General features: G+C 43.2%; 2 protein-coding genes and 1 pseudogene across 6 annotated transcripts in view; 2 read left to right on the top strand and 1 right to left on the bottom strand.

Annotated features, from left to right (window-relative positions):
* CARS2 (cysteinyl-tRNA synthetase 2, mitochondrial) overlaps positions 1–2,551 on the top strand; it is a 47,380-nt gene extending 44,829 nt beyond the window's left edge. The window contains exons 14-15 of the mRNA XM_054574396.1: positions 1,634–1,840; positions 2,356–2,551. Of these exons, the coding sequence (XP_054430371.1) occupies positions 1,634–1,840; positions 2,356–2,424 (276 nt within the window). The 3' untranslated portion in view covers positions 2,425–2,551. The remainder of the gene's footprint in view (positions 1–1,633; positions 1,841–2,355) is intronic.
* A 32-nt stretch (positions 2,552–2,583) lies between these two features.
* The window catches only part of NAXD (NAD(P)HX dehydratase), a 34,949-nt gene continuing 11,380 nt past the window's right edge, over positions 2,584–26,152 (bottom strand). For 3 of the 5 annotated variants that reach the window (XM_054574398.1, XM_054574400.1, XM_054574397.1), the window contains 5 exons: positions 10,491–10,541; positions 10,300–10,404; positions 8,748–8,868; positions 7,324–7,444; positions 2,584–6,020 (listed from right to left, as the gene is read on the bottom strand). In XM_054574398.1, the coding sequence (XP_054430373.1) occupies positions 5,870–6,020; positions 7,324–7,444; positions 8,748–8,868; positions 10,300–10,404; positions 10,491–10,541 (549 nt within the window). In that variant the 3' untranslated portion in view covers positions 2,584–5,869. The remainder of the gene's footprint in view (positions 6,021–7,323; positions 7,445–8,747; positions 8,869–10,299; positions 10,405–10,490; positions 10,542–26,152) is intronic. The other 2 variants (XM_054574399.1, XM_054574401.1) reach the window with 2 other exon arrangements.
* On the top strand, positions 18,548–19,818 carry LOC129071166 (intraflagellar transport protein 57 homolog; annotated as a pseudogene).

The raw sequence follows: 26,152 nt of genomic DNA, 5'->3' as shown, positions 1-26,152 counted from the left end.
CTGGACACTTCCACCCCTCAGGCTGCCCCTTCAGCAGGCTGCCCCTGCATGGATGCTCCGTGCGGCTCTACAGGCCCTCCTCTTCTCCACGGGGCCACCTTGCTCTGCTGCACCTAACAGCTTTAGGACTGTTGAGGATCACGAAAGGAAAGGGCTAAAGTAGCCATTTTAGAAAACATGGCATGTGAGCATGTTGTTACCACACAGCGGTCTGGACTGCACATAGGAGGGACCATCCAGGGGCAGAGGAACTAGTCACTCTTCCTAGATCCCTTCACAGCACTGCCAGGCTCTGCCGCTGCCACCCAGCTCTGGCACAGAACAGCTGCTCACTGCTTTGAAGGGGGGGCTGCCATGTCAGTTCAGTTGCCTGGCACCTGGGGAGCCTGCCATTTGGGGGCCTTGGCTGGCGGTGGGAGTCATGGAGGCCTGTCTCCTAGCTTCCCCCATGCCGTGGAAGGGAGTGTCCCCTGTAAGCTGGGGTATGTCTCTTCCAGCCTTTAAGTACAGTGAATTGCTCTGACCTTAACACAAATCGCAGTGTCTTTGTGATAATTTCCACTTTTGTTTGATTGATAGACATCGATTACTTGGTAGACTTAATGTCCTTTCCTAGGCCGTCCAAGGACTGCCTGCCAATTTGTACAAAAGTGACTGGTCTGAGGTGACCCAAGTTTTTGCAAAGTCTGTATTAATTTCCACACAAGACTCCCCAGAACCTGCTCTGAGTAAGAAAAGGCGTACTGGCCAAGCTGTGCCTGGCCCTCGTCAGAAACAGCTCACTCACTTCCCCCAACCCAAGGGTTGACACCAGAGCCCTCTTTGGAATCACATTTTTACAACACAAATTATCATTATCAGGCTTCTCAGAGAAATGGCCTATTCCCGGCTTGGTACAGAGCAATAATGAGAATCATATGAGGTTTAAGAACTTTGACCCAAAAGTAAAATGTTGTGGGTTGTTTCTTCTTTTACACACGTGAACACTGACAGCCACTAGGATCCCTTCTCCGTTATGGAGGAAGAAGTTGTGGATAGGGGAGGGGACTTCTGGCAACCTGGAGCAGTTTAGATCCCATTTGACCTGTTGCAGTATCTCCAGCTGTGCACCGAGACTGTTGGTCTCCCAACTATCCCATGAAAACAGTGTGTGTGTGAGTCATGTGGTGTATCTACATTGTTTTAAATATTTGGTTAGAGTGAATGGATTTGGTTTCATTGGTCTTATTAAAGTTCTAGTTTCTGCCTAATGAACTAGATGACCATGAAATGCCTTTAGATGTGAGCACATGTGTGGAGCAGCTGCTGCTCCCAGCTTGTTAGTGTGAGTCCAGGATTGGAGGGAGGAAAGCCAGCTCTGGGCCTCTCCTGAGATTACTCCAAGGCCTGCACTGGGAGCCCTGAGCTCTGCCTGGGTGACAGACACTCAGGGGAGGAAAGTGGAGATTTGCCAAAGACCCAGAACCTCAGTACCTTCCCAGACTGGTGCAAACAGCTGGCGGAGAGTTCTCCGCAGCGCCCCAGGGAGGACGCCTGCTGGGTAGGCTTAGCAGAGAATACACCGGCCCAGCAGGTACTGCCGGCTGGGCTGCTGCCAGGATCTTGCTGGTCACACCGTTCCACCTGGGTGTAGTTTATTTCAGGGGACAGCAGCTCAGCCACTCTGCACAGTGTGGTAGAGGAGCTGGTCCGATTCCGGCTCAAGGTCCGGCAGTTCGCCCTGGCCACAGGAGAGGCTACCAAGGAAGCCCGGCGGCAGCAGCTCCTAGAGAGGCAGCCCCTGCTGGAGGCATGCGACGCCCTGCGCCAGGACCTTGCTGCCCATGGCATCAGTATTAAGGTGAGCCACTGACACTGAGGCCCAGTGACAATGGGCCTGAGATGCTGTGTAAACCACCTGGTGTCACGCAAACATGGGAAGGTCAAAGCTCATCGCCTGTGCTGATGCTGTTTGTGAGCACAGAAACCACCCTGTGGCGAATATGAGGAGGGGGTAAAGTCAGAGCCAGGGGGGACCCTGAGGGTTGGGGGACCTGGGAAAGGGTCAGAGTCAGAACCTGGAGGGACACTGAGGCCCAGAGGCATGTGAACTCGAGGAATCAGGCGGACACAGGAGCAGACCTGCATCCTCGTTCAGTCCCCTTTCCTGCCCCAAGTGGCCTTCCCCGAACCCGCGGATGGAAGGCAGTAGCGTGACTGTTTTTAAGCATCCAGCTGCTTCCTTTAGTGCAGCCCAGATCCGTGGAAGCATCAGGGCACGGGCAGTACCCCGTCACTCTGAGCCCTGACCATCTCGCCCATTTACTCCTCGAGCCAAGCGAGCCTGCTCAGCCAGGACCGTCTCCCTCCCCACAGGACAGGAGCAGCACATCCACCTGGGAACTGCTGGGCCAGAGGTCAGAAGACCACAAACCGAGGAGCTGAGGATACGCGAAGGGGGAACCACAGGCTCAGGGTGGTCTGTGCTTGCTTGTCACTATAGAAGCTTTACATTAAAGTTTTCCATTGTGGCTATTTAGTCAACATTAAAATAAATCAAACTGATACCATCCCATTGCTGTGTTACTAATTATGGCTAAAAAATGGATTTTAAAAAAAATTTTATTTTTAAAGAGGAGGGAAAGGAGGGACAAAGAAAGGGATAGAACCATTGATGTGCGAGAAAGATAGCAATCAGTTGCCTGTCACACATCCCCAACTGGGGACCAGGCCCCCAACCCATGCATGTACCCTGACTGGGAATCAACCCGGTGACCTTTTGGTTTGCAGCCTGGCACTCAATCCACTGAGCCATACCAGATGGGGCTAAAAAACTGGATTTCTTTTTTTTTTTTTTTTTTTTTGAGATGTTCAGGCTTTATTTAATTTTTTTGCTTTTGATCATCATTCTTTTTTTAAATTTATTTTTTCAAATACATTTGTCTCTGCCTAACCCCCAACACTTTCCCTTGCCCCCTCCCTGGATTTCTTTATAGTACCAACAGCCACAGACTCAAGTGCAGTTTAATCAGCCGACATCATCTGTGATATAACCCAGCCAGTCTATGTCTGTGAGCCCAGAGCCCAGGATGTAAGTCTTAAATTGGGGTCTCAGAAGATATCATAGGAAGGCAGATGGGACCTGTGAATGGGGACAGCAGGGGAGCAGCTTCCAGGACACCCTTATTCCATGGAGATCGTGCGGGGACTGGCTGTGCTGCCTGTACCTCAACTGCTGGGCAGTGATAAACTGAGGGATGGTCATTCTGGAGGAGTCGGGATGGCAGGGGTGTGGGCAAGACACAGGGGTACAACAGAGGCCAAGTGCACAGGAGAGCACATAGCAAACAATCTGGGACTGAGCCAACTGGCCTTGGCCTTGGTCCCCTCACCTTTCTGCCGCAGGTGGGGAGCTATAGCTATTCAGTGAACCAGAAAGAGGGTGACCCTCTTGCCGATTCCCCCAGCTCTCAGGTTCCAGGCAGGTGCAGCCTCAGGCAGCAGATAGGCTCATGAGGGGCACAGCTGTAGACAGTTGGTGTGCTTGGCAGCCATGTTTACTCTGTCATTGGCCTTCATGACCCTCAAAAGCATTGGTGTTCCTATACTACTGACGAGGAAACTCATTTGGAAGATGACATTAAAAGTGGCCCAATTAGTACACGGTACAGTGAAGACCCCATATGGCAGGCAGGCCCCTTACCAGGAGATACCCAAATAGGGTCAATTCAGTACTAGGGAAGCAGACTGTCCCCTGATGCCTAATTTGCCCACCCAGTGTTTCCTGCTGCTATCCTGGTCTCAGGGAAGCTGCCAGTAAGAGAGTATCCTTAGCTAGACTAGTGAGTACTCTTGGGATTATTAAAAAGCACAGGAAACAATTACAAAACTTCATTTAAAAAAAAAAAAGTATTGGTCCCTGGCCACTTGGGTATACTTCCTCTCATTTTTAAAAAAAGGGATTTTGTACTTATTCAAAGTAAAAACTTTAGTAACAAATGCATAGGGATAGTTCCTGTGGCTGCTAAGTTTTATTTTCTGTGTAAAGAAATAGTGACATTTCAGGCTTATTCTTCAGATTACTTCATTTTAATAATATTGGTAAGCACTGGTTGAAAAAAAAAAACACACACATTCGCCCTGGCTGGTGTGGCTCAGTGGACTGCGTGCCGGCCTGCGAATCAAAGGGTTGTTGGTTCAAATCCCAGTCAGGGTTTCTCTCTCTCACTCCCTCCTTTCCCCTCTCTCTAAAAATAAATTTTTTTTAAACACATTAGATAAATGTATACATTTTTATCTCCCTAGTAGCTGACAATGTCCTCAACTTAGGAAATTCAAAAGATGGGTTTTGGCTGTTTAAGAAAAAATGTAAATCTCTGCATTGAAAAAGGCAAGTTTGCCTTTTATTAGTCACCAGAATTTAGAACTAATTCCCCAAAGGAAAAATGTCCATGATTTCTTCTGGAGAAGTTCACATATGATAGCAAAACTTCTCGAATTAGATGTGAAATAATTGTGGCATGTATTTTTTAAGAATCTTAAAAGTTCATGACTGGTTTAAAGAAACTAGGATCCATTTGGGGTGATGTATCTGAGTCACAGCGCTTCATCCAAGTGTAATCATCAAGGATACACAGACTTTTAAAGGAACAGGACAGTTCCTGCCCGTGTAGAAGGCCTTCTTAAACAGTAAGAGTGCCCTCAAATGCATGTAGCAGGAATCAAACCCCATGGAGAAAGGATGACAGAAAACAAGTCACTCCCAGGCTACTAAAAAAACCACCATAAAACCAACAAGTGAACCAGAGGCTAAAAAGGCAATAGAACATCTCATTTACATCAGTTTCACATATATCAACTTCTTCAGTGGAATCTCAATCTTCCTGAGTACACACTTAGCTATTTTCAAACAAGGACTGCTGTTCTGCTCTGCTCAGTGCCCCCAGGGCCCTCTTGGTACCATCTACCACCAGACCCAGCATCCTGAAGGCTTCCTCCCAAGAGAGCACAGCAATGGGCATCCGTCCCATTCTCGTGCGCTCTGCTGGGCCTCACCAGCCACCACACGTACTTGTGTGCACAGACATGGAAACATGGAAGTATAAGACACGAAGTACTTCAGAGCCCCCCACCTGTGCATTCAGGTATCAGTGTCCCATAAGTTTCCTTCTCTGATTTTCCCATGGTGCCTCCAAAAACACTGCCAAGGTCAAACTGATCACTGATTATTCTGAATACTTTAACCAATTAACCAAAACAATTAATGCTTAGTATTTTTGCCCAGACCTTTTCAACACAATCACTGTTTAAAAAAGAAAACTGAGCTAAAAAATGCATGCCATATTCTTCAGTGGATCTCAATTTTTTTTTTTTTTTTAAAGCAAAACTCATTATTCCTGAAGATATTTGGAAACAACCAACTGAATCCCTTTGAAATAACTATCTAGTAAGAGGAACATGGAGCATAAATAAAAGAAACATGAAGTGCATCAGTAGAGAGAATGAGAAGAAATAAGTTCAGAGAAACTAAAACAGAACTCTGCAATCTTAGAACAAGCCCACAAATTCAGTTGAGCTGGTTAAAGGTTTTCTCATTCTCAAATGATTCTCCATTTTTTCATTACTGCTAGGAAGCTAAGAACAGTTCAGGGGTACTTTGTTGAATGTCACCATAACATCTCAAAACTGTGTATTAATTTACACAAAAAGTGCTGCATTCCCAATTTTTAAATTCTCTACATCAACCCGTGTATCCTAGACTTACAAACTTCCCAGACAGCCATGTTGCTCTGGTACCAGAGGATTCAGACATATTGGACGTGGATGTTGCAACATGCATGAATGCAACTTCTTCCAACGCGGTGCCCACTTTCTTCCCGTTTGCACTGGCTCAGGTTTCGAAGAGTTTGCTGAATGCAGGTCCGATTTCTTCAATCATGTTGGTGGTCATGGTGGAGCGGCCGTGCTTCTGGAAGGCTTGGTGGTTGCACTGCCTTGTGAGGGAGCAAGCACCAAAGGCAGCCACGAGGAGAGGGCTGAAACTGGAGGACGGGGGTGTTAGTAAGGAGCTGTGCGAAGTGGGAAGTTCTCCCTCCATGGCGTTGTCAGACATCAGGGGCCTGAAGCCAACAAAGGCTTTGATTTCCTTCCTGTTTCCACCCTGAGACCCCAAATTGGCAATTTCTAATCTGATATGCCAGTGAGGCAGGGAGAGGGCAGCTTAATTACAGTTTAAATAACCATTAGCGCCCCCACCCCTGATACTGATATTCTCTGACAAAAGGCATATCAAAAATACCTATCCAGCCCTGGCTGGTGGATTGACTGCCAGCCTGTGAACCAAAGGATTGCTGGTTTGATTCCCAGTCAGCGCACATGCCTGTGTTGCGGGCCAGGTCCCCAGTAGGGGGCACGCGAGAAGCAACCACACATTGATGTTTCTGTCCCACTCTTTCTCCCTCTCTTCTTCCTCTCTCTAAAAATAAATAAATAAAATCTTTAAAAAAAACAAACCCTACCCATCTTGAGAAAGGTTAGAAGACAGTAGTTTTCCCCTGGTGAAAACTGGACCAGTACTTATTGGTTGGAGTTTAGATGTGAGGGAATAATCAAGATCTGAGAATGCGGGCTCTTCCTACCATAACCAGACTCCTGATACAGCCCTCCTTTCCATGCGCACACACCTCCTGGGCCCATCTGGGTGGTGCCCCCTGCCTGCCAGATGTGCCGCAACCGCACATGCCCATCGCTGCTTTACCAGGTGTCAGGCGGGGCCGTCCAGCCCAGGACACCCCACCCTGGCATGTGTGGCCATCGCTGTCACCATGAACAGCGCAGAGAAGAGAAACAGAGGCTCACAGAGCGGTGGGAACTGCTGGAATTCTGTGTGACAGCAGAAATGGGTCAAAGCCCAGATCTCAGAATTCTGCTGCCTCTAGAAGGAAACTCACCTTTCAGGACAGCATCTACCTCAGGTAACCTCTACCTCTGCCTGCATATTTTTTATTTTAATTTTCTGTTTTACAGCAGGTAAGCATCAGACCTCCTAGAACAGTGTTCTCAAACTTGGCTGCACATTCGAGTTCACGGGAGAGCTTTAAAGGCTAGGGATGCCCCAGAGCCTGTTGGTATCCAATGACGGGACAGGGCCCAGACACATGGAGTGAAAGCTCCTCACGTGAACATTCTGGGACCAATCCCTGCCTTGGAATCTCCTCCATGAAACATTAACATTGACATTTCATTTGAAATCTTCCAAGCAGCTACTTAGGAAAAGTATGAGCTACTGAAATAGCTTACACAATTCAAAAATTTCAAAGTAGGACAGATGAAAACATGGCATACCCCTGTGTTTTCTCAGGTCCGGCACGGAGTGCCCAGTGCACCAGAACGCCCAGGGAGCCAGACAGGAGGTCTCCTTGTCCACCACACCTGCGGTTACTGCCCTGTAGGCTGCACTCGAGCACTGCAGAGCAGAAATGAGATGGCTGTTACAGTGAGTGCATGTCCCAGGTCATCCACAGGTCTTCCTCAATTGTTCCTAACAAGGAAGCCTGTCTTTAACAAGGAGAGGAAACCAAGGCAGACAGAAACCAGGCTGCCCCAGAAGCACCTGTTTAGTATAGTGGTCAGCGGACACGTGACTCAGAACCACTGAGGGTCCTGCCAGAAGAGGTCAGAAGGACATGCACAGCACACACAGGCTCAGGCCTGCAGGCTCCGGGCATCTCACACTCCAGAGAGTCCACCTCCAGGGAGACGTGCCAGCACTAGCACCCTTGCAGGGACTCAGCTGGTAACCCTCGTGACTTCATTTGTGCTGTGTAGTGAGAGAGTTCTACCTTGGAAACAGGTTGTTACATGGTCTGAATATGTTAGAGTCTAGAGCATCTTCTAGCAATTAAAAGAAGCCAAATGTTTTAGGCTCCCTCAGAGAACACTCAGTCCATTTCCTGCCCAGCACGTGCAGGAGACAAAGTGAGACAGACATGACTAAGGATGCCTTCTGTTTTCTGTTGGTCCTGATTTCTGTGACCTGGTCAGCGACTCTATACCTAGGTGACGGTTCTTTGTATTAAATTCTCTGTTAACTGGTGTATTTTTTGCCTCCAGATCAGATTTTTGTGTTTTCAGGAGCTAGAAATGGCACTCCCATCTCTGGTTATGCACCGTGTAGACACGAGTAAATGCCGACAGCCCACCTTGCTCTCACTCAGTGGTCTACAGGCTTCTGTGGAAAGAATGTGACTGAAAGATTTGCCACATTTAGCACCTAGTGATTCCCACTAGTGTCAGCTCCGAGGGTTTTCACTTTCAAGTCATTTTTATAAACTAGGACAAAACACAGTAAAATATTCAAATAAATTAATTTATGTTGCAGGCAAGAAAGAGGTGGCAGGTCAAGGACTCTGGAGCACCACCTGCTGTTCCAGCCACCTGCCCACTGGGCTGCTTCTCATAAATCATTAACAGAACTTTAGCCCTGGCACCTGGTATCAACTAGGATCAACACTGATGACTGTCACTTCCCTTTGCAAAACAGTGAGAAATAAAAATGGACATTGAAGAAGTTGTGATTAACAAGCTCATCAGGGAGTCCCTCTGTGGAACACGTGATGCATATGATGTGTGAGCATGTAAGACATGAGGGACTACATGTGATGTGAGAATGTGTGTGACACACTGTGTACCTGTACCGTGTGTGAATGACGTTTTCCTAAGGCTTGCACCCAGCATGGCCACACTGGGTGAACCCCAAACCCACTTACCCTGTTTGCCATCGGAGATCACATCCTGCTCCCCTTTCTGGACCACGGTCACATTCCCCAGGGCCTGGCTGAGTCTGAGCACAGCTTCACGGCGATCACTGCCATCCACGGGGTCTCTCAGCTACAACATAGGACACCACAAAGTTGTCATAAGACACTTGAGAAGAGAGCACAAATGTGGATACAATGAACATCCTGATCCTCCGACTCTCATATCTAAGGGAATCCCCCAGGCACAAGATGGCCCCACACACAAAAACACGTGTTCCATCCACCAGCTGGAAAAAGGCCCAGGATATCACAGGCAGCAAGTCCTCCAGGTGGATGCCAATACAGGGGCTGGAAGTAGAAGTGCTCTGATGCCCACCCCTACCTTGTCAGGTCAAAGGTAAAGAACACTATTCAGGGCTAGAATTTTAAAGGTTTGCAGAAGGGATTCAACTTTGAATCATAACACACTAACATTTATGGGGCACTTGATATGTAAAGACTCATGAATTTACATATGAGGTCTGTCTGGAAAAAGTCCAGCTATTTTTAATATAACAAGAATGGTTTGCATGACACTGATGTAACCTGGCAGCCAAGGAGAGTGGACTGGAATGAGCATGTGTGAACAATGACGACTTCACTGTACTACTCAGTGGGGCAGTAGATACTGTTAAGTGAGCATGTGTATTGTGTGGCTATCGCATTCAAAATGACTGGGTAGAGCAATGAATCTGCATCAAATTTTCCGTTACGCTTGCACATTCCTCTGCAAAAACTATTCAGATGACTCAGAAGGCCGCAGCTATCAAGACAATGAGCCTGCTCATACATCACTTCTCATGCAGAGTTTTTTGGCAAAACATCAAATCACCCAGGCGACTCAGCCCCCCTACAGCCCACATTTGTCACTGTGGGACTTCTGGCTTTCCCCAAAACTAAAATTGCCTTCAAAAAGGAAGATAATTTCAGACCATCAGTGAGATTCAGGAAAATACAACAAGGAAGCTGATAATGACTGGGAGAACTGTGTGCAGTCCAAAGCTGCCTACTTTGACAGGGACTGAGGTACAATGTTTCTTTTGTCTTGTATCATTTTCAATAAATGTCTCTATTTTTCATATTTCGTGGCTGGATAACTTCTGTACAGACCTCATATATTACTTCATTTCACCTCATATAAGCATGAGGCAGAAGCTATCGTTATCCACATTTCATAAATGGTAACATGAGACAGGGATGGAGTTACCTGCCTAGAGAGTACAGAGCATGGGAGGGCAGAATGACTCCAGAACCAGCCATCCTGTCTTTCATCTAATCAAAGATGCACTGATTGGAAGATGTCCCATCATTACATGCACCACCAAGGGGGGCGGGGGGAAACACTGTTAGCATGTGGAAAAATGCATGATAGAATATGCATGTATCCACTCAACGTCTCCAAGTCTGTCCCTGCAATGCACCTGCAGGGACCAGCGGGTGCAGAACCACAGAGCATGTCCCTCACCCCTGCTCAGGATAAGGAGGGCTTGTGCCTTGTCTTTCAGGTGGCCAACAAACTCACCACAGCTTCACAGAGTCTGGTGAACTCCATGTGGTTGGGTGTGAGAACGGCCTTCTGGTAGCCCTGGATGAGGGCTGGCTGCTGAGCGACCAGCCACAGCCCATCCTGCACAGAACAAGGACTCCTGTTTACTTCATGGCCTTGGACACCTGGCTGTGAGGAGGGGACAGGAAAGGAGAGGCCACACTCACCGCATCAATGACGACGGGGATGGCTCTGGCCTTTGATGCTTCTAAAATGCCCTGTGAGAAAAGAAAGCTATGCTGAGCAACAAGGCCATCACCTCTCAGGGGAATTAAAAGAAAACCAAGCCTTGATCAATTTCAACATCAGCTTATCGATAAATAGAAAATAACAAAGTAATTGCCTAAAATAAACAGAAAAGACCCAAACAAAATGATAGAGCCCCTTCGTAAGGCAAGGCCCAGGTAGATCTGAAAACATAAGCTCACGGGCAACATTATACACAGCACTGAGTCCCAGGCCAGTCCATGAAAGACAACCTTAAGCTGGCGGCTCCAAATTTCCAATAGACACTAATCCTCAGGATTCAGAAATGAGAAATCTGAAGTCTTGGGATTCCCCAAATTATCAGCTTTTATATATTTTTCAAAATACTTTATGTGTTTTCCAATAATGAATGACCATCATAATAAACAGAAAATCACTGGTCTCTGAAAAAGTTATACTAAAACTTTCAGAGGTTTTAGGCTAAAAAAAAAAATTATATACAGGTTGGGGCAAAAAATAGATTTACAGTTGTGAGTATGCAAAACAGTTCATTCTTGTGTTATTATTAATTGTATTATTTTCCATACAAACACCTGTAAACCTACTTTTGCCCTACTCTGTATATACAATCAACATATGGTTGCTTATTATTATGAACCAGTGTAAGATTATATATTGCAACAGCATATAAAAATGATCTCTAGCTGATACACTTGGTAGAAAACATTAAAAGAAGAGAATAAAACAAAATATGTGGTAAGCAAAATTAACTTAAAACACTGAAAGATAAATTCACACATATTTAAGTTATAATCCTGAAAATAAAATGTGAAGGCAGCATGAGCTGCCTTGTCCAGCAGTCTCAGTCGTACTTTGCTGGCACTGGTCAGAGCATTGAGAGCATCTTCAAAAGCCCCTTCAAAGGGATATCAGGGTATAGGAACCTCATGGAAGCCTATTTCCTATTTTAACAATGAAAATACTCTGCATGCCTTTAGTTTGGCTTGACTATTAAAACTGATTTGGCTTTTGCTAATTCATATTTTTTAATCTCTGGTTCCATGTTGCATTGCACTGGTTGGCCACAACACTGACATCTTCACCTTTTTGTATTTTTCTTATTAAAGTTCTTACAAAAAACAATAGCCTAAAATGAATATCCAAACACTGGAAAGTGTATTTGAATACATAACATCATGAAACACTCAGGTCTCCTGGCACGGTTATGAGCACCAAACAGAATTATGCATCAAAGTCACCCATTTAAGGGCTGATTTGCTTCCATCACTCAGAGGATTTGTATGAAGTGCGCTGTGAATTTAAACCTGCCAACGTTGAATGCATTTGCAAGGATGGCTGACGTTAGCAACAGTCAGAGCCACAAGTACACACTTTGAACAAGACAACAATTCCAAATGAAACTAGTTGATGACATCACTACCACCCTCTGAAACTTCGGCTTCATCTGCCATCTAGTTAATCATCTAACATAAAAAAAGAATGGCACAGGAATGAACAAGTCACACCCAGATCAGAAAAGGCTCGAGGATGGTTGAGTAACAGTACGATGTCTCTAGTAAGTCACAGCTAAAATAAAACAAAAAGCATTCTCACGTAGGAGACCAGGCAGAGGTGAGAAGGAATGGCAGCACCTCCAAGCAGAGTCCCAGAAGGGCAGCCTGTTGGTGGAACAATGAAATGCTAATAGCTCTCTGATTCAGCAACAGAACTTGTAGAAATTTATCCTAAAGAAAATACCCAAAAGAAATGGACAAATATATACAGAGAAATGTTCAAGACATCATGAATGTAATAGGAAAAGCTGTAAACAGCCTAAGTGGACTAAATACATTATAGTATATTATGATGTAGCATTTCACCCCAAAGAAGCAAAATATACATTCTTTTCAGATGCACATGGATCATTTTCAAACGCAGACCAATGGAAGGACACAAAACAAGCCTCAATAAATTCAAGAAAATTGAAATCATTATCAAGCATCTTCTCAGATCACAATGGCTTGAAACTGGAAACCTACCTCAAGGAAAAAACTCAAAAACATTCAACTACATGGCGACTGAATAACATATTATTAAATAATGAATGGGTTAACGAGATCAAGGAGAAAATAAAAATGTACCTGGAAACAAATGAAAATGACCACACAACAACCCAAAACCTATGGGACACAGCAAAGGGAGGCAGTCGTGAGAGGGAAATCTATAGCAATACAGACCTACCTAAAGAAGAGAGAAAAAGCTCAAATAAACAACCTAACACTACATTTAAAAAAGTTACAGGAACAACAATGAAGTCCAGGGGTAGAAGGAAGGAAACAGTCAAGATCGGAGCAGAATTAAATTAACATAGAGACTAAATAAAACAATTCAAAGGATCAATGAATCCAGGAGCTGGTTCTTTGAAAAGATAAACAAAAAACTGACAAACCTTTAACAAGACTCATCAAGAAAAAGAGAGGATCCAAGTAGATAAAATCAGAAACTAAAAAGGAAAAGTAACAACTGATACCACAGAAATACTAAAGACTTTAAGAAATTATTATGAACAACGATATGCCAAGAAATTGGACAACCTGGGCAACACGGATAAATTTCTAGAAACATGCACTCTTCCAAAACTGAATCAAGAAAAAGAGAGCCTGACTAGACCAATACCAGCCAGTGAGATTAAAGCAGTAATCAAAAAACTCCCAGCACACAAAAGCCCTGGACTGTTCACAGGCAAATTTTATCAAATACCCAAAGAAGAACTAACTCCTATTCTTCTCAAACTATTCCGAAAAATTCAAGAAGAGGGAAGACTCCCAAACTCTTTTTAAAAGGCCAGTTTTATCCTTATTTAAAAATCAGGTAAAGACACAACAAAGAAAATTACAAGCCAATAATATCTATGGTTAACGTAACTGCTAAAATCCTCAACAAAATATTGGCAATTTAGATCCAGCAATACATTAAAAGATCATACACATGATCAAGTAGGATTTGTCCCAGGGATGCAAGGAGGGTACAATATTCACAAATCAATACACAATACATCACATAAACAAAATGAAGGACAAAAACCACATGATCATATCAACAGGTGCTGAAAAAGCATTTGATAAAATCCAGCATGCTTTTATGATAAAAATACTCAGCAAAGTGGGAATAGAGGGAGCATTTACCTCAACACAATAAAGGCATCATACTCAATGGGCAAAAACTAAAAGCTTTTCCCTTAAGATCAGGAACAAAGCAAGGGTGTCACCCTGGCTGGTGTGGCTCAGTGGATTAAGCGATGGCCGGTGAACCAAAGGGTTGCCGGTTCGATTCCCAGTACAAGGCACATGCGCAGGTTGCAGGCCAGGTCCCCAGCAGGGGGTGCGTGAAATGCAACCAAAACAAGGGTGTCTGCTTTCACCACTCTTATTCAACATAGCACTAGAAGTTCGAGCCACAGCGATTAGACAAGAAAAAGAAATAAAAGGTATCCAAAATGGAAAGGAAGAAGTAAAACTGTCATCATTTGCAGATGACATGATAGTGTACACAGAAAACCCCATGGGCTCCACCAAAAGACTACTCAACCTAGTAAGTGAATTTGGCAAAGTAGAGGGATATAAAGTCAATATTCAAATATCGATGGCACTTTTGTACACCAACAATGACCTATCAGAAAGAGAAACTAAGGGGAAAAAAATCCCATTTACTATAGCAACAAGAAAAATTAAGTACCTAGGAATAAATTCAACCAAGGAGGTAAAAGACTCAGAAAACTATAGAATACTGAAGAAAGAAAACAGAGGAAGATACAAATAAATGGAAGCATATACCTTGTTCATGGACTGGAAGAATTAAAATCATTAAAATGTCCATACCACATAAAGCAATCTATAGATTTAATGCAATTCCTATTAAAATATCAATGGCATATTTCACTGATCTAAAATACTTCAAAAATTTATATAGAACCAAAAAAGACCCCAAATAGCCTCAGCAATCTTGAGAAGAATAAAGTTGGAGGGATCACAATACCTGATATAAAACTATACCAAAAGGCCACCATAATCAAAACAATCTGGTACTGGCAGAAGAAAAGACACATAGATCAATGGAACAGAATAATGAGCTCAGAAATAAACCCATGTCTCTGTGATCAATTAATATTTGACAAAGGGGGCATGAGCATACAATGGAGTAAAAATAGTCTCCTTAATAAATGGTGTTGGGAGAACTAGACCAGTACATGCAAAAAAATGAAACTAGACCACCAAAATAAACTCAAAATGGATAAAAGACTTAAATATACGTTGTGATACCATAAAAGTCCTAGTGGGAAACATAGGCAGTAAAATTTCAGATATCCTACATAGCAATATTTTTGCCAATATATCTCCTAGGGCAAGAGAAATAAAGGAAAAAAGTAAACAAATAGTACCACATCAAATTAAAAAGCTTCTGCACAGCTAAAGAAACCATCATCAAAATGAAAAGGGAACCAACTATATGGGAAAACATATTTGCCAATGATACATTGGACAAGGGTTTAATCTCCAAAATATATAAAGAACTCATACAACTCAACACGAGAAGACAAACAATCCAACTAAGAAATGGGCAAAGGATCTGAATAGACACTCCTCCAAGGAGGACATACAGAGGGCCCATAGACATAAGAAAAGATGCTCAGCATCACTAGCCATCAGAGAGATGGAAATTAAAACCACATGAGATAACACCTCACACCTCTCAAAATGGCTATCATATCATTAATAAATCAACAAACAACAAGCGCTGGCGAGGATGTAGAGAAAAGAGAACCAAGTGCACTGTTGGTGGGAATGCAGAATGGTGCAGCGACTGCAGAAAATGGTATGGAATTTCCTCAAAAAATTAAGAATGGAACTGTCTTTTGACCCAGCAATTCCACTGCTGGGAATATACACTAAGAATCCTGAAACACCAATTCAAAAGAAATTATGCACCCCAATGTTCATGGCAGTGCTACTTACAGTAGCCATGTGCCAGAAACAACCTAAGTGCCCATCAGTAGATGAGTGGATCAAAAAACTGGTACATTTACACAATGGAATACTATGTGGCAGAAAGAAAGAAGGAGCGCCTCCTACCTTTTGCAACAGCATCGATGGAAATGGAAACATTATGCTAAGTAAAATAAGCCAGTCAGTGAAAGACAAATACCATCTGATCTAACTTATAAGAGAAATCTAATGAACAAAATAAACTAACGAGCAACATAGAACCTCAGACGTAGAAACACGGAGCAGACTGACAGCGGCCAGAGGGGACAGGGGAGGGGAAATGGTGGAGAGAAGGGGGAGGGACTGCATGGACAATGGTGTGGGCACTGACTGTGAGAACAGGGCGTGGGCTGGACGGAGGAGGCCAAAGGGGTAGCTGTCCTCCTGGGACAACTGTAATAGCATAACAATAAAAAAATAAAAAGTAAAAAGTAAAATATTGAATATGTTGATGTAATATATAAATTAATATGATATAATAAACATGATTATAAAATAACATATAAAATATATAAATATAAAAATTACTCACATGGAAATGCACAGGACCCAGAATTAGCCTGAACCACCTTGAAAAGAAAAAAGTTCAAGAGCTCCACACTTTCCCGGTTCAGAACTTACTGCAGAGCTATAGCAACAAAGAGTGTGGTGCTGGCACAAGGACAGCTCTTTAGACCAATGAAACAAACGAAATCCCAGAAATAAACCTTTACATTATGTCAACTCATTTTCAACAAGGATGTCCAGACAATCCACTGGAGGAAATAAGTCTTCAACAAATGGTGCTGTAACAATTGGATACTCACTTGCAAAAGAATGAAATTGGTCTCCTTCCCTATACCATAAACTAAAATTAACTCAAAACGGACCACAGACCTAAATATAAGAGCTAAAACAATAAAGCTCTTATAAGAAAATATAAATCTTGGGTCAGCAAAAATACTTCTCAGATGAGTCACCAGAGGCATAAGTGACAAAAGAAAGAATAGATAAAATGGACTATCAAAATTAAAAATTTGTGCTACAAACAATACCAACAAGGAAATGAAAAGACAACCCACAGAACAAGAAAATATTTGTAAATTCTATCTCTGATAAAGGATTTGTATTTAGAAAATATAAAGATTTTTAAACTCAATGATAAAAAGACAAGTAATTTTTGGTTTTTTTGATTTATTTATTTTTAGAGAAAGAAAGGGAGGGAGAAAGAGAGGGGGAGAAACATCAATGTGTGGTTGCCTCTCTCGAGCCCTGAGCCCCGTACTGGGGACCTGGCCCGCAACCCAGGAATGTGCTCTAGACTGGTAGTCACTCTGGCAGTCTTTGTTTTGCAGGCTGGCACTCAATCCACTAAGCAACACCAGCCAGGGCAAGACAAGTAATTTTTTAAATAGAGAAAGGATATAAATAGATACTTCGAAGATCTACAAATGGCCAATAACACTTAAAAAAATGCTCAACCTTAGCCATCAAGGAAATGTACCAAAACCACAAGGAGAAAACACACCCACCCACAACTAGATACCACTTCACACCTACTGGGACAGCTATAATTAAAAAGATGCACAATAACAATGTTGGAGAGGATATGGAGAAATCAGAACCCTCACACATTGCTGATGGGAAATATAAAATGGTTCTGCTGCTAAAGAAAACAATGACAGCTCCTCAAAAATGTCAAAGAGTTAGCACAAAAATGTATAAACAAATGTCCACAGCAGCATTATCCATAATAGCCAAAAACTGGAAAGAACCCAAATGTCCAACTGATAAATGGATAAACAAAATATGGTCTACCCATATAATGGAATACTAAACAGCAATAAAAGGGAATGAAGTTATGGCACTATACCACATGGATGGGCCTTGAAATTATGCTGAGTGAACAAAACTAGTCACAAATGCCATATATTATATGACTCCATTTCCATGAAAGGTCCAATATAGACAAATCCACAAAGACCAAGTTGATTAGTGGTTTCCAGGGACTGTGGAGGTTGAGAGAAACACGGAGTAATTGCTAATGAGTATAAGCTTTCTTTTCAAGGTGATGAAAATGCCCTACAATTGATCATGTTGATAGCTGCACAACTCCGTGAATATGAGGTCTGTCCAGAAGGTATCCAGCCATGTACCATGAAAAATACATTTATTGAAGAAGATACAGGACACAAGAAACATTGTAGACAGGACAATGACACCTCTGTCTCCCTCAAAGTGGGCACCTTGGGACCTCACACAGTTCTCCCAGTCGCCATCAGTTGCCCTGTCTTCTTTTCCTGAATCTCATGAATGGTCTGAAATCACTTCCCTTTCAAAGGCAATTTTAGTTTTGGGGAAAGCCAGAAGTCGCAGGGCACCAAATCTGGGCCGTAGTGGGGCTGAGTGACCTGGGTGATTTGATGTTTCATCAAAAAGCCCTGCACAAGACATGATCATAAGTGGGCACATTGTTGTGATGAAGCTGCCAATCACCAGCTGCTCATAGTTGCGGCCTTCTAAATCACCCAAATAGCTTTCACAGAGAATGTTCAAGCTTAATGCAAAATTTGATGCAGATTTGTTGCTTAACTCGCTCAGTCACTTTGAATCCAACAGCCACAAAGTACACATACTCACTCAACAGCATCTCCCGCTCCCACTGACTAATGAAGTCGTCATTGTTCACGCATGTGCTTTCCAGTCCACTTTCCTTGACTACCAGGTTACGTCAGCATCATGCAAACCATTATCGTTGTATTAACAATGGCTGGACTTTTTCCAGACAGACCTTGTATATTAGAAATCAATGAATTGTACACTCTAAATGGGTAAAGTGTATGGTATGTAAACATCTCATCTCAATAAAGTTCTTAAAAAAAAAAAAATCAAAACAATTTACTTGCTACATGACCACCTCAAGAATGTAATGTAATTTCTGCAGGATTCAATTTCGTCATCAGAAAAAAAAGGGTAAGAATAGAAATCCAGCAGTCATGGCTGCAGCTGCACAGGCTGCAGCTGAAATCTGTGGGTTGGAGCCCATGTTGGGCTCTGTCTGTTCTGTGACGGTAGCCACTGCAGCAGTGGTTATGCCATCAGGTCTGGAGGATGGGGTGTCTCAGTCCTGCGGCAAGGGGCTGAAGAGGTGGTCGTGGAGCAGGGCCCTGGAGCAGCCTACCACGTTTGCAGTGATGAAGGACCTGGTGCAGAAGCTGAAGTTGTTCCTCTATGAGAAGAACTCCTAGGAAAGAACAACCTGAAGCCCCAATCCAGGCACTATTTTGCACTGCCTACCAACCCTAGTGAACAGTGCACATGGTCTGCACTCTTGTTACTTGATTGATTAACAATGCAGGCCCCCCTTTTCAGCAGCCTCAGGAATATGATGACCCTAATGCAACAATATCTAACGTATTATCTGAGCTTTAATCATTTGGGAGAACAGCAGATTTTCCCCCTCCAAAACTAAAGTCAGGTGGTGGAGAGAAGTAATGCTATGTTTCTGACTGTTTAGCTGAAGAAGCATTAAAATATATTGGTTTCACCTGGAAAAGACCAACCTATCCAGTGGAAGAATAATAAGAAACTGTTCCAGAAGATGACACAGAATTAACATTGAAGAAAGTTGATGAATTTGAGGAAGAGATAGACAATGAAGAAAACTTTACTGATCTCAATGTTTTAAGATCCACAACAGATGCTGCAGAATGGAGTCTAGAAGTGGAACGCGTACCACCACAACTGAAAGTCAGGATTAGGAGTAAAAGGATTGGAGAATCCATGTTGACCTAATAATGCACCAGGACAAAAGTGAAACTAAATCTGCTCTAAAGGAAACCAAGGGATTTTTGGACAAACTCCATAATAAAATTAGTAGGACTCTGGAAAAGACTGGCAGCTGAGAAAAGTACATTAACAATCAGCGTAAGCACTTGGTTCAAGAATATCATGCAGCTCAAGCTCAGCTGAGTGAGGAAAGGGAACGATACCCAACAAGGAAACAGTGGAGTGACTGAAAGGACCAGACTGTTCTTTGAGGTTACAGAAGCAAGAAATGGAAGGAAGGGTAGTTGTATGACTGATGGTGCTCCATTGGTGAAGATTAAACAAAGTTTAACAAGGCTGAAGCAAGAAACCAGATAGACACTAGAATCTGTGTTGCGGAACACACACATTATTCCAGTAAAAGCTAAAGGAGAAGTCGAACATGACTAGGGACATGCATGCAACAATCACTCCAGTATCTCCAGTGGGTTCTTATTGAAACATACTGGGTTTTCTTGTGTGTGTGATTAGTTTGTTTTTTATATCATGTTGTATTTCATGTTGCATATTCAAAGCACAATTATACCTCTTAAAGCATGTTCAATGGGTATTTATATATACACACATATTGTATCATGGTGATTATGAATGGTTAAAACCTTTAAAATGAATACAATATTTAATAAAGTAATTAAAAATTCTCGCTTTCAAAAAAAGAATAGAAATCCATAGACACAGAAAACAGACAGACAGCTGTCAGAGCGGAGAAGTTTTAGGGGACTGGGTGAAAAAAGGTGAGGGGATTAAGCAACAACAAAATATTCTTAAACATATGTTGGGGACCACTTTGTGTGGTATTGGGAATTGCAGCCCCACATAAGCCAGGCCTTGAGAGGGGCCTGCAAGTCTTGACCAGCAAACTGGGAATGCTGGAGGCAGGCATGATCCCATGCTAACACCGAGGGTTCCCGTGGGAAATGTGGTCTAAAGAATGCATTGTATCCACTGAAGCTTGCTCTACTTTGCACTGCCCTGATAAGGAAAACCCAGATGTTTAAGCTCCAAACAGGAGTGAATTCCTGAATTCAGGATACCTTAACGACCATCTGACTTCAGTGACCTGACCTGAGGCAAATCTCAGTGTTCCTTCAATTGTTATCTGTGATCTGTTTTCTGTAAATATAGCCTTTAGGCATTGATTGATAAGCTTTGCATGCATGCTGTATATCATTCTAAATAAAAGCCACTTCAGAGAAGGATGGGGCATTCTCTTCTAGGGAGAATCCCTTCCCCTTTTCTTGATACAGTGGGGATCTGGAAGGACTTGTTATTTCATCCACAGCGAATCGGAGGACGCCATGGGACAGGGTGCGCCACAGGCGCAGACAACAGTATGGTGATTACCAGAGGGAAAGGGGAGGTGGGGGAGGTATAAATGGAGACGGAAGGAGACAAGACTTGGGGTGATAAACAGAGTACAATATACAGATGATGTATTACAGACTTCTACACCTGAAACCCATTTAATTTTATTAATCAATGTCACTCCAATAAATTCAACTTTAAAAAATAAAGAGCAATGAGAGAGACGATCTCTCTCTAAACCATGTGAGGAGGACACCACAAGGTGTCTGTCTGCAAACCAGGAAGTGGGCTCTCACCAGACACTGAATCTGCTGGCACCTTGACCTTGGATTTCCAACCTCCAGAACTGTAAGAAATAAATTTCTGTTGTGTAAGACAAAAAGAAAAAAAGAATAGAAATCTAACTAATAGGGTTGTTTCAGGATTACACCAGATAATGAATTCATTCAGAAAAAAAATCTAATAAATGCATGCTATGTGGCAGGCACTGAGGAAGAAGCTGATAAGAAGAAAAGCATAATACATTGCTTTGTATTAGCTAGAACATAAGAAATGCTCAAGGAATGTTAGCAATTCTCATGACCACGACTGCTATTCTACATGCAGAGGGAAGAAAGTCCAAAAGAATGAATGGAAATGTGAACTCTGGAGACTGGCCTGGGAAGTGCAGTGGGGCACACCCTTACCTCCTATCTTGTACACGGCAAAGCGGTCTGTCTGTTTGTTAAATAAACACACTAAAGTTTTTATTATGAACTTAAATTCTCAGAGGAAAAAGGAAAACCTTTAAGTAGAGAGAACTCTAGTTTTTTTCACCGTAACTTTGCACCTGATCCCTCTTTAATGTTTTTATGTTGCTATAATCTATTGTTTTTACTTTAGTATATCAGACACAGTTTTCCTTGGTACAACACAGTCTGCTCATCTGTAATATGATTGTAGAAAAAAAAACTAAGTGGTATTTCAGCCAAATAATATATGTATCAAAGTTCGCTTTATTATGCCCTGTCTGGTCATGGACAGACACTCCATATGTAACTGTTTACAAATCAGGATTCCACCCCCTACATTAGAATATTTCCGTTTGAAATATGGTCTCTGAAGTGGAATTAACAAAGGGTCTGGACAGGTATCATAGGAGAGTACATATGTCCAAAGAGGGTGACATTGGTCCCACACTCCTTTGCTATTTTCCTGGATACTTGCTGCAGTGCAATTTTCACGCTAACCACCTGGAGATGGTCAACTTTCACAGGCAAAGGGCAAGACCCCACCACAAGACTGCCCTCCCTTCAGACATCAGCTAGAAGCTCATGGGTTCCCAGGCCACTGGCACTTCTGACCAACTGGTTACAAAGCTGGCGGTTCCCACCACCCCCTCAGGTCTAATAATTTGCTAAGATGACTCACAGGACTTTGGAAAGCACTATACCTTCAATTAGTTTTACTATAAAGGATACAAATCAGGACCAGTCTAATAAATGGAGAAACACAAACAACTGAGGTCTGGGAAGGTCCCAGGACGAGCTGCAGGCCTTCTCCTGATCAGTCAGGATACACAAAACCCCTCCCTGCCCCATCCCCAGGTATATCCATAGTGTGCATACCAACCAAGAAGCTCAACTGACAGTTTACTGGGGTCTTTCATATTATATTTGCATAAAGGACAAGTCACTGCCCACATGACTGAACTCAATCTGCTGTCCCCTTCTTGCCCCTCCCTGGAGGTGGCAACAACCCTAACCTCAAATTCCTGGTGTAAAGGCCCCTATCCTGAGTCAACTCTTTAGCATAAACTCAGGTGCAGCCCAAGAGGCCCACCTTAAATAAGAGTCATTTCTATCATTCAAAAAATTCCAAATGTTTAGAGGCTCCCTCCTAGGAACAGGGACAAAGACCAGCCAGCTCTTCATTATACCCCCACCTGTGCTAGGGTTTTGTGTCCTCAGGGCCATACACGGCACAGAGCACAGCAGCAGAATTAAAATAAATACTTCTATTTACTTTCACAGCCCCCTGAAGATGCTTTTACACGCACAATCTCATTTGCTCCTCAGACTTTAAGTATCAAGAGTATCAATTCTGGCACTGGATATTCTGGACATAAATACCCCTCACTAGTCCTACCTGGATGACTGTGGGCATACGATACCGGTACCAGACATCATCTCTCTGTATCAGTTTCCACATTTGTAAAATGGAAATAATGCTAATACCTACCTAGAGGGTTGTTGTGAGAACTAAATGGGTTCAGGAATATAAAATACTCAGAAAAGTGCCTGGCATACAAAACATACATAATATTAGTGTATGTTTCACAGATTCTACTAAGCTTAATAATTCAATAAATAGAATATGATAATGAAAACAGAAACCCAAGGTCAATAAAGCTGCACAACCTGTCTCAGGTCCCCTAGCTAATAACTGCTTCCCCCCACCTCACCCTCTGTTCCCGGCCAATGTTCTGTGTAAGCCCTAGCACATACATTTGTCCCAAGGAAGAAAAAATGCTTATGTGGAATACTGGAAAAATACAAGCATTCTTTCCATTCACTTAAACAGCTGTTTCAGAACTAAGTTCTTCATTTCTAATTGCTGATCTTTAATTTCCCATGCATTAGATTTTTCATTGCGGAATGAATCATCTGTGTGGTAAGTGCTCAGAAACACAGGGGAGTCCTTGGGTCAGGATAAGGGCCAAATGCCCTGCATGGGAACTCACTGGGGTTGAACACATCCGGACACGGCTCAGGTGCGCAGGCGCAGGAAGCTACGCCGCCAGGACAGGACAGGCAGGATGGTGGCCAGGGCCTGGCAGGAATCCCACACGAGGAGGAACAGGTTGGCAAGCCCCAAACACGAGGCTTGCATATCACAACCGTCGACAGTACAGTACACAGTCCATGTTTTGTTCGGAAAACACCCTAACAAACGGCCTGAATCAAATTGTGGTCAAACTATGCTGTCTTAGGCTATTCAGGCTGCATAGCAAAATACCACAGACATGTGGCCTGTAAACAACAGAAATTTATTGTTCAAAGTTCTGGAGGCTCGAAGTCTGAGATGATGGTGCCAGGTGTGGGTCTCTTCTTGGTCACAGATGTCTCCATTGTGTGATTATACCAGCAGATGGCGGTCATCCTACAGTCTTACAGGCTCTACTGCGGAAGCACCAGAAGTCAAACCTGTACACCAGCAACACGTGTAAGTCTCCACCCTACATAATAAACACCACAATTTGAGAATCAACAACAAGGCGTAAAAGAGGAGACCAGAGAGAGGAGACAGAGAGCTCCATTCTGCCATGATCAGTGGGACCAGAGGTTTATCGGCAGGTCAACAAAAGGTCAGGAATCTCATCATCACAAGGCTCATTGGGCGAATAAATGCTCTGGCTCCATTCTGGCAGGAGCCCTCATTTGCCTCTGTAAGGACAAGCCATCCGGCAAAGAGGCACTGCCAGACCTCCCATGGCCTGTGCCAAGCACCAGTAACTCTGGACACAAAGTGCATTGCAGATTTGCTGTTTACACATGGAAATTCCCCAGGAGAGGTCGCCTACTTGGTAAAAACAAAGGGTCTAGCACTTCGACTACAATTAACTCTCATTTTTCAGCAAGAGGTTAAGAGTTTCAAAGATCTGAATGGCACTGCCTGACAAACCTGCACAACCCATGCTAATACCAGGTGGCTTAGGACCAGGAGATTCCTAAATTAAATCCTCTACTTTGCACAATGTGTCATCTAGAGCTACTTTTAAATTGTATTGGACAGCCTCTCAGATTATTTCTCCTGAATGCACCACTGCTGGCTCATTAATCTCTCCTGTTCTCTAGGCAAGCTCTTTGTGATAAGAGTGAATAGCTGCCCCTCCCAACTCCAGGCGTCTATTATCACAGCTCCTCATTACAGAGCCCAGTGAAGCACAAGGCATTCTGTTCAGAACCACTCAATAGCCTAGCACCCCACAGACTTCGGGCTGGCTTCCAGTTCTATGCAGTGAGCTCCTTTTCTTTGGCTGGAGAGTTTTCATTAAATGAAAAACTTTATATACACACACACACACACACACACATATATGTATGTATATACATATAACATTTGAGATAGAACATTTAAGATCTGCCTCTTAGCAAATTTCAGTATACAATACAGCACTGTCTCTAGTCACCATGCTCCACATCAGAGCTTATTCATCCTGTGTAACTGAAAATGTGGACACCTGACCAACACCTCCTCATCTCGAGCCCCAGCCCCTGGCAGCCGTCCTTTCACTCTCTGCTTCTATGCGTTTGACCATTTTGACTGAACACAGAAGTGAGATCACACAGTATGTCTTTCTGCATCTGGCTTATTTCACTTCACAAAATATACTCCAGAGGATACACACATTTTTATCAATCCTTTTGAAAGAGGCAATAAAATGTATCTATCAATTTTAAAGTAAACAACAAATTTATTGCTCAATTCCATTCACCCCAATCACCTGTCATTTGTCATGGCTATGTTTCTCCTCAGTGATTATTCAAAGACAGTGAAATTTCAAACCCCAACTTCCACCTCAAAAGCTGGAACTGGAAGATCTGTAATGGCAGGTATACTGAAAATCCATGTTGTCACTACATTCTGGTAAAGCAACACACTTCCTACCTTTTAAAAATGTTCTTTGCCAATTAGATTGCCAAGAAAGTACAACTAACACACAGCTATCTTCACCTTCTTTTCACTCTGTTGACTTTAATTCAAAACATAAAAACTAAGCCCAAAAAAAGCTCCTCTTGGTTAATGACAATGAGAATGCTAAATCATGTTTAGTATGACCCTGAAATCCTTTAGTGGGCACGTGGCCAGGCACCATCTGAGGGCATCAGGCACATTCCTTGATTTGGAGTCATTCCCGACCTCCTGAGGTTACAGCACCACCTCACACACAAGGTCTGCCCAGAAAAAGTCCTGTCATTGTTAATATAACAAGAACAGTTTGTGCGACTTCGACGTAACCGGGCAGCCAAGGACAGTGGACTAGAATGCAGATGCATGAATGACAACTTTGCCAGACTAGTCAGCGGGGACAGCAGACGCCACTGAGTGAGCATGTGTACTATGTGGCCAGCACATTTAAAATGACTGAGCAAGTAGAGCAAAGAATCTGCATTAAACTTTGTGTTAAGCTTGAACATTCCTCCCCAGAAACTATTTGGATGATTTAGGAGGTCGCAGCTATGGGCAACTGGCGATTGGCAGCTTCATTACAACAATGTGCCCACTCAAGCATTGTGTCTTGTGGAGAGTTTTTTTGTGAAACATCAAATCACCCAGGTGATTTGGCCCCCCTACAGCCCAGATTGAGCATTTGGTGCTCTGCAACTCCTGGCTTTTCACAAAACTAAAATCACTTTGAAAGGGAAGAGATTATAGACTATCAATGAGATTCAGGAAAATATGACAGGGCAGCTGATGGCAACTGG

The sequence above is a fragment of the Pteronotus mesoamericanus genome, unplaced genomic scaffold (genome assembly GCF_021234165.1).
Source record: "Pteronotus mesoamericanus isolate MK-2021 breed Mesoamerican mustached bat unplaced genomic scaffold, CSHL_Meso_final contig_26, whole genome shotgun sequence".
Taxonomy (NCBI): Eukaryota; Metazoa; Chordata; class Mammalia; order Chiroptera; family Mormoopidae; genus Pteronotus; species Pteronotus mesoamericanus.
The sequence above is the reverse complement of the archived record's forward strand: the minus strand, read 5'-3'. Positions and strand labels throughout refer to the sequence as shown.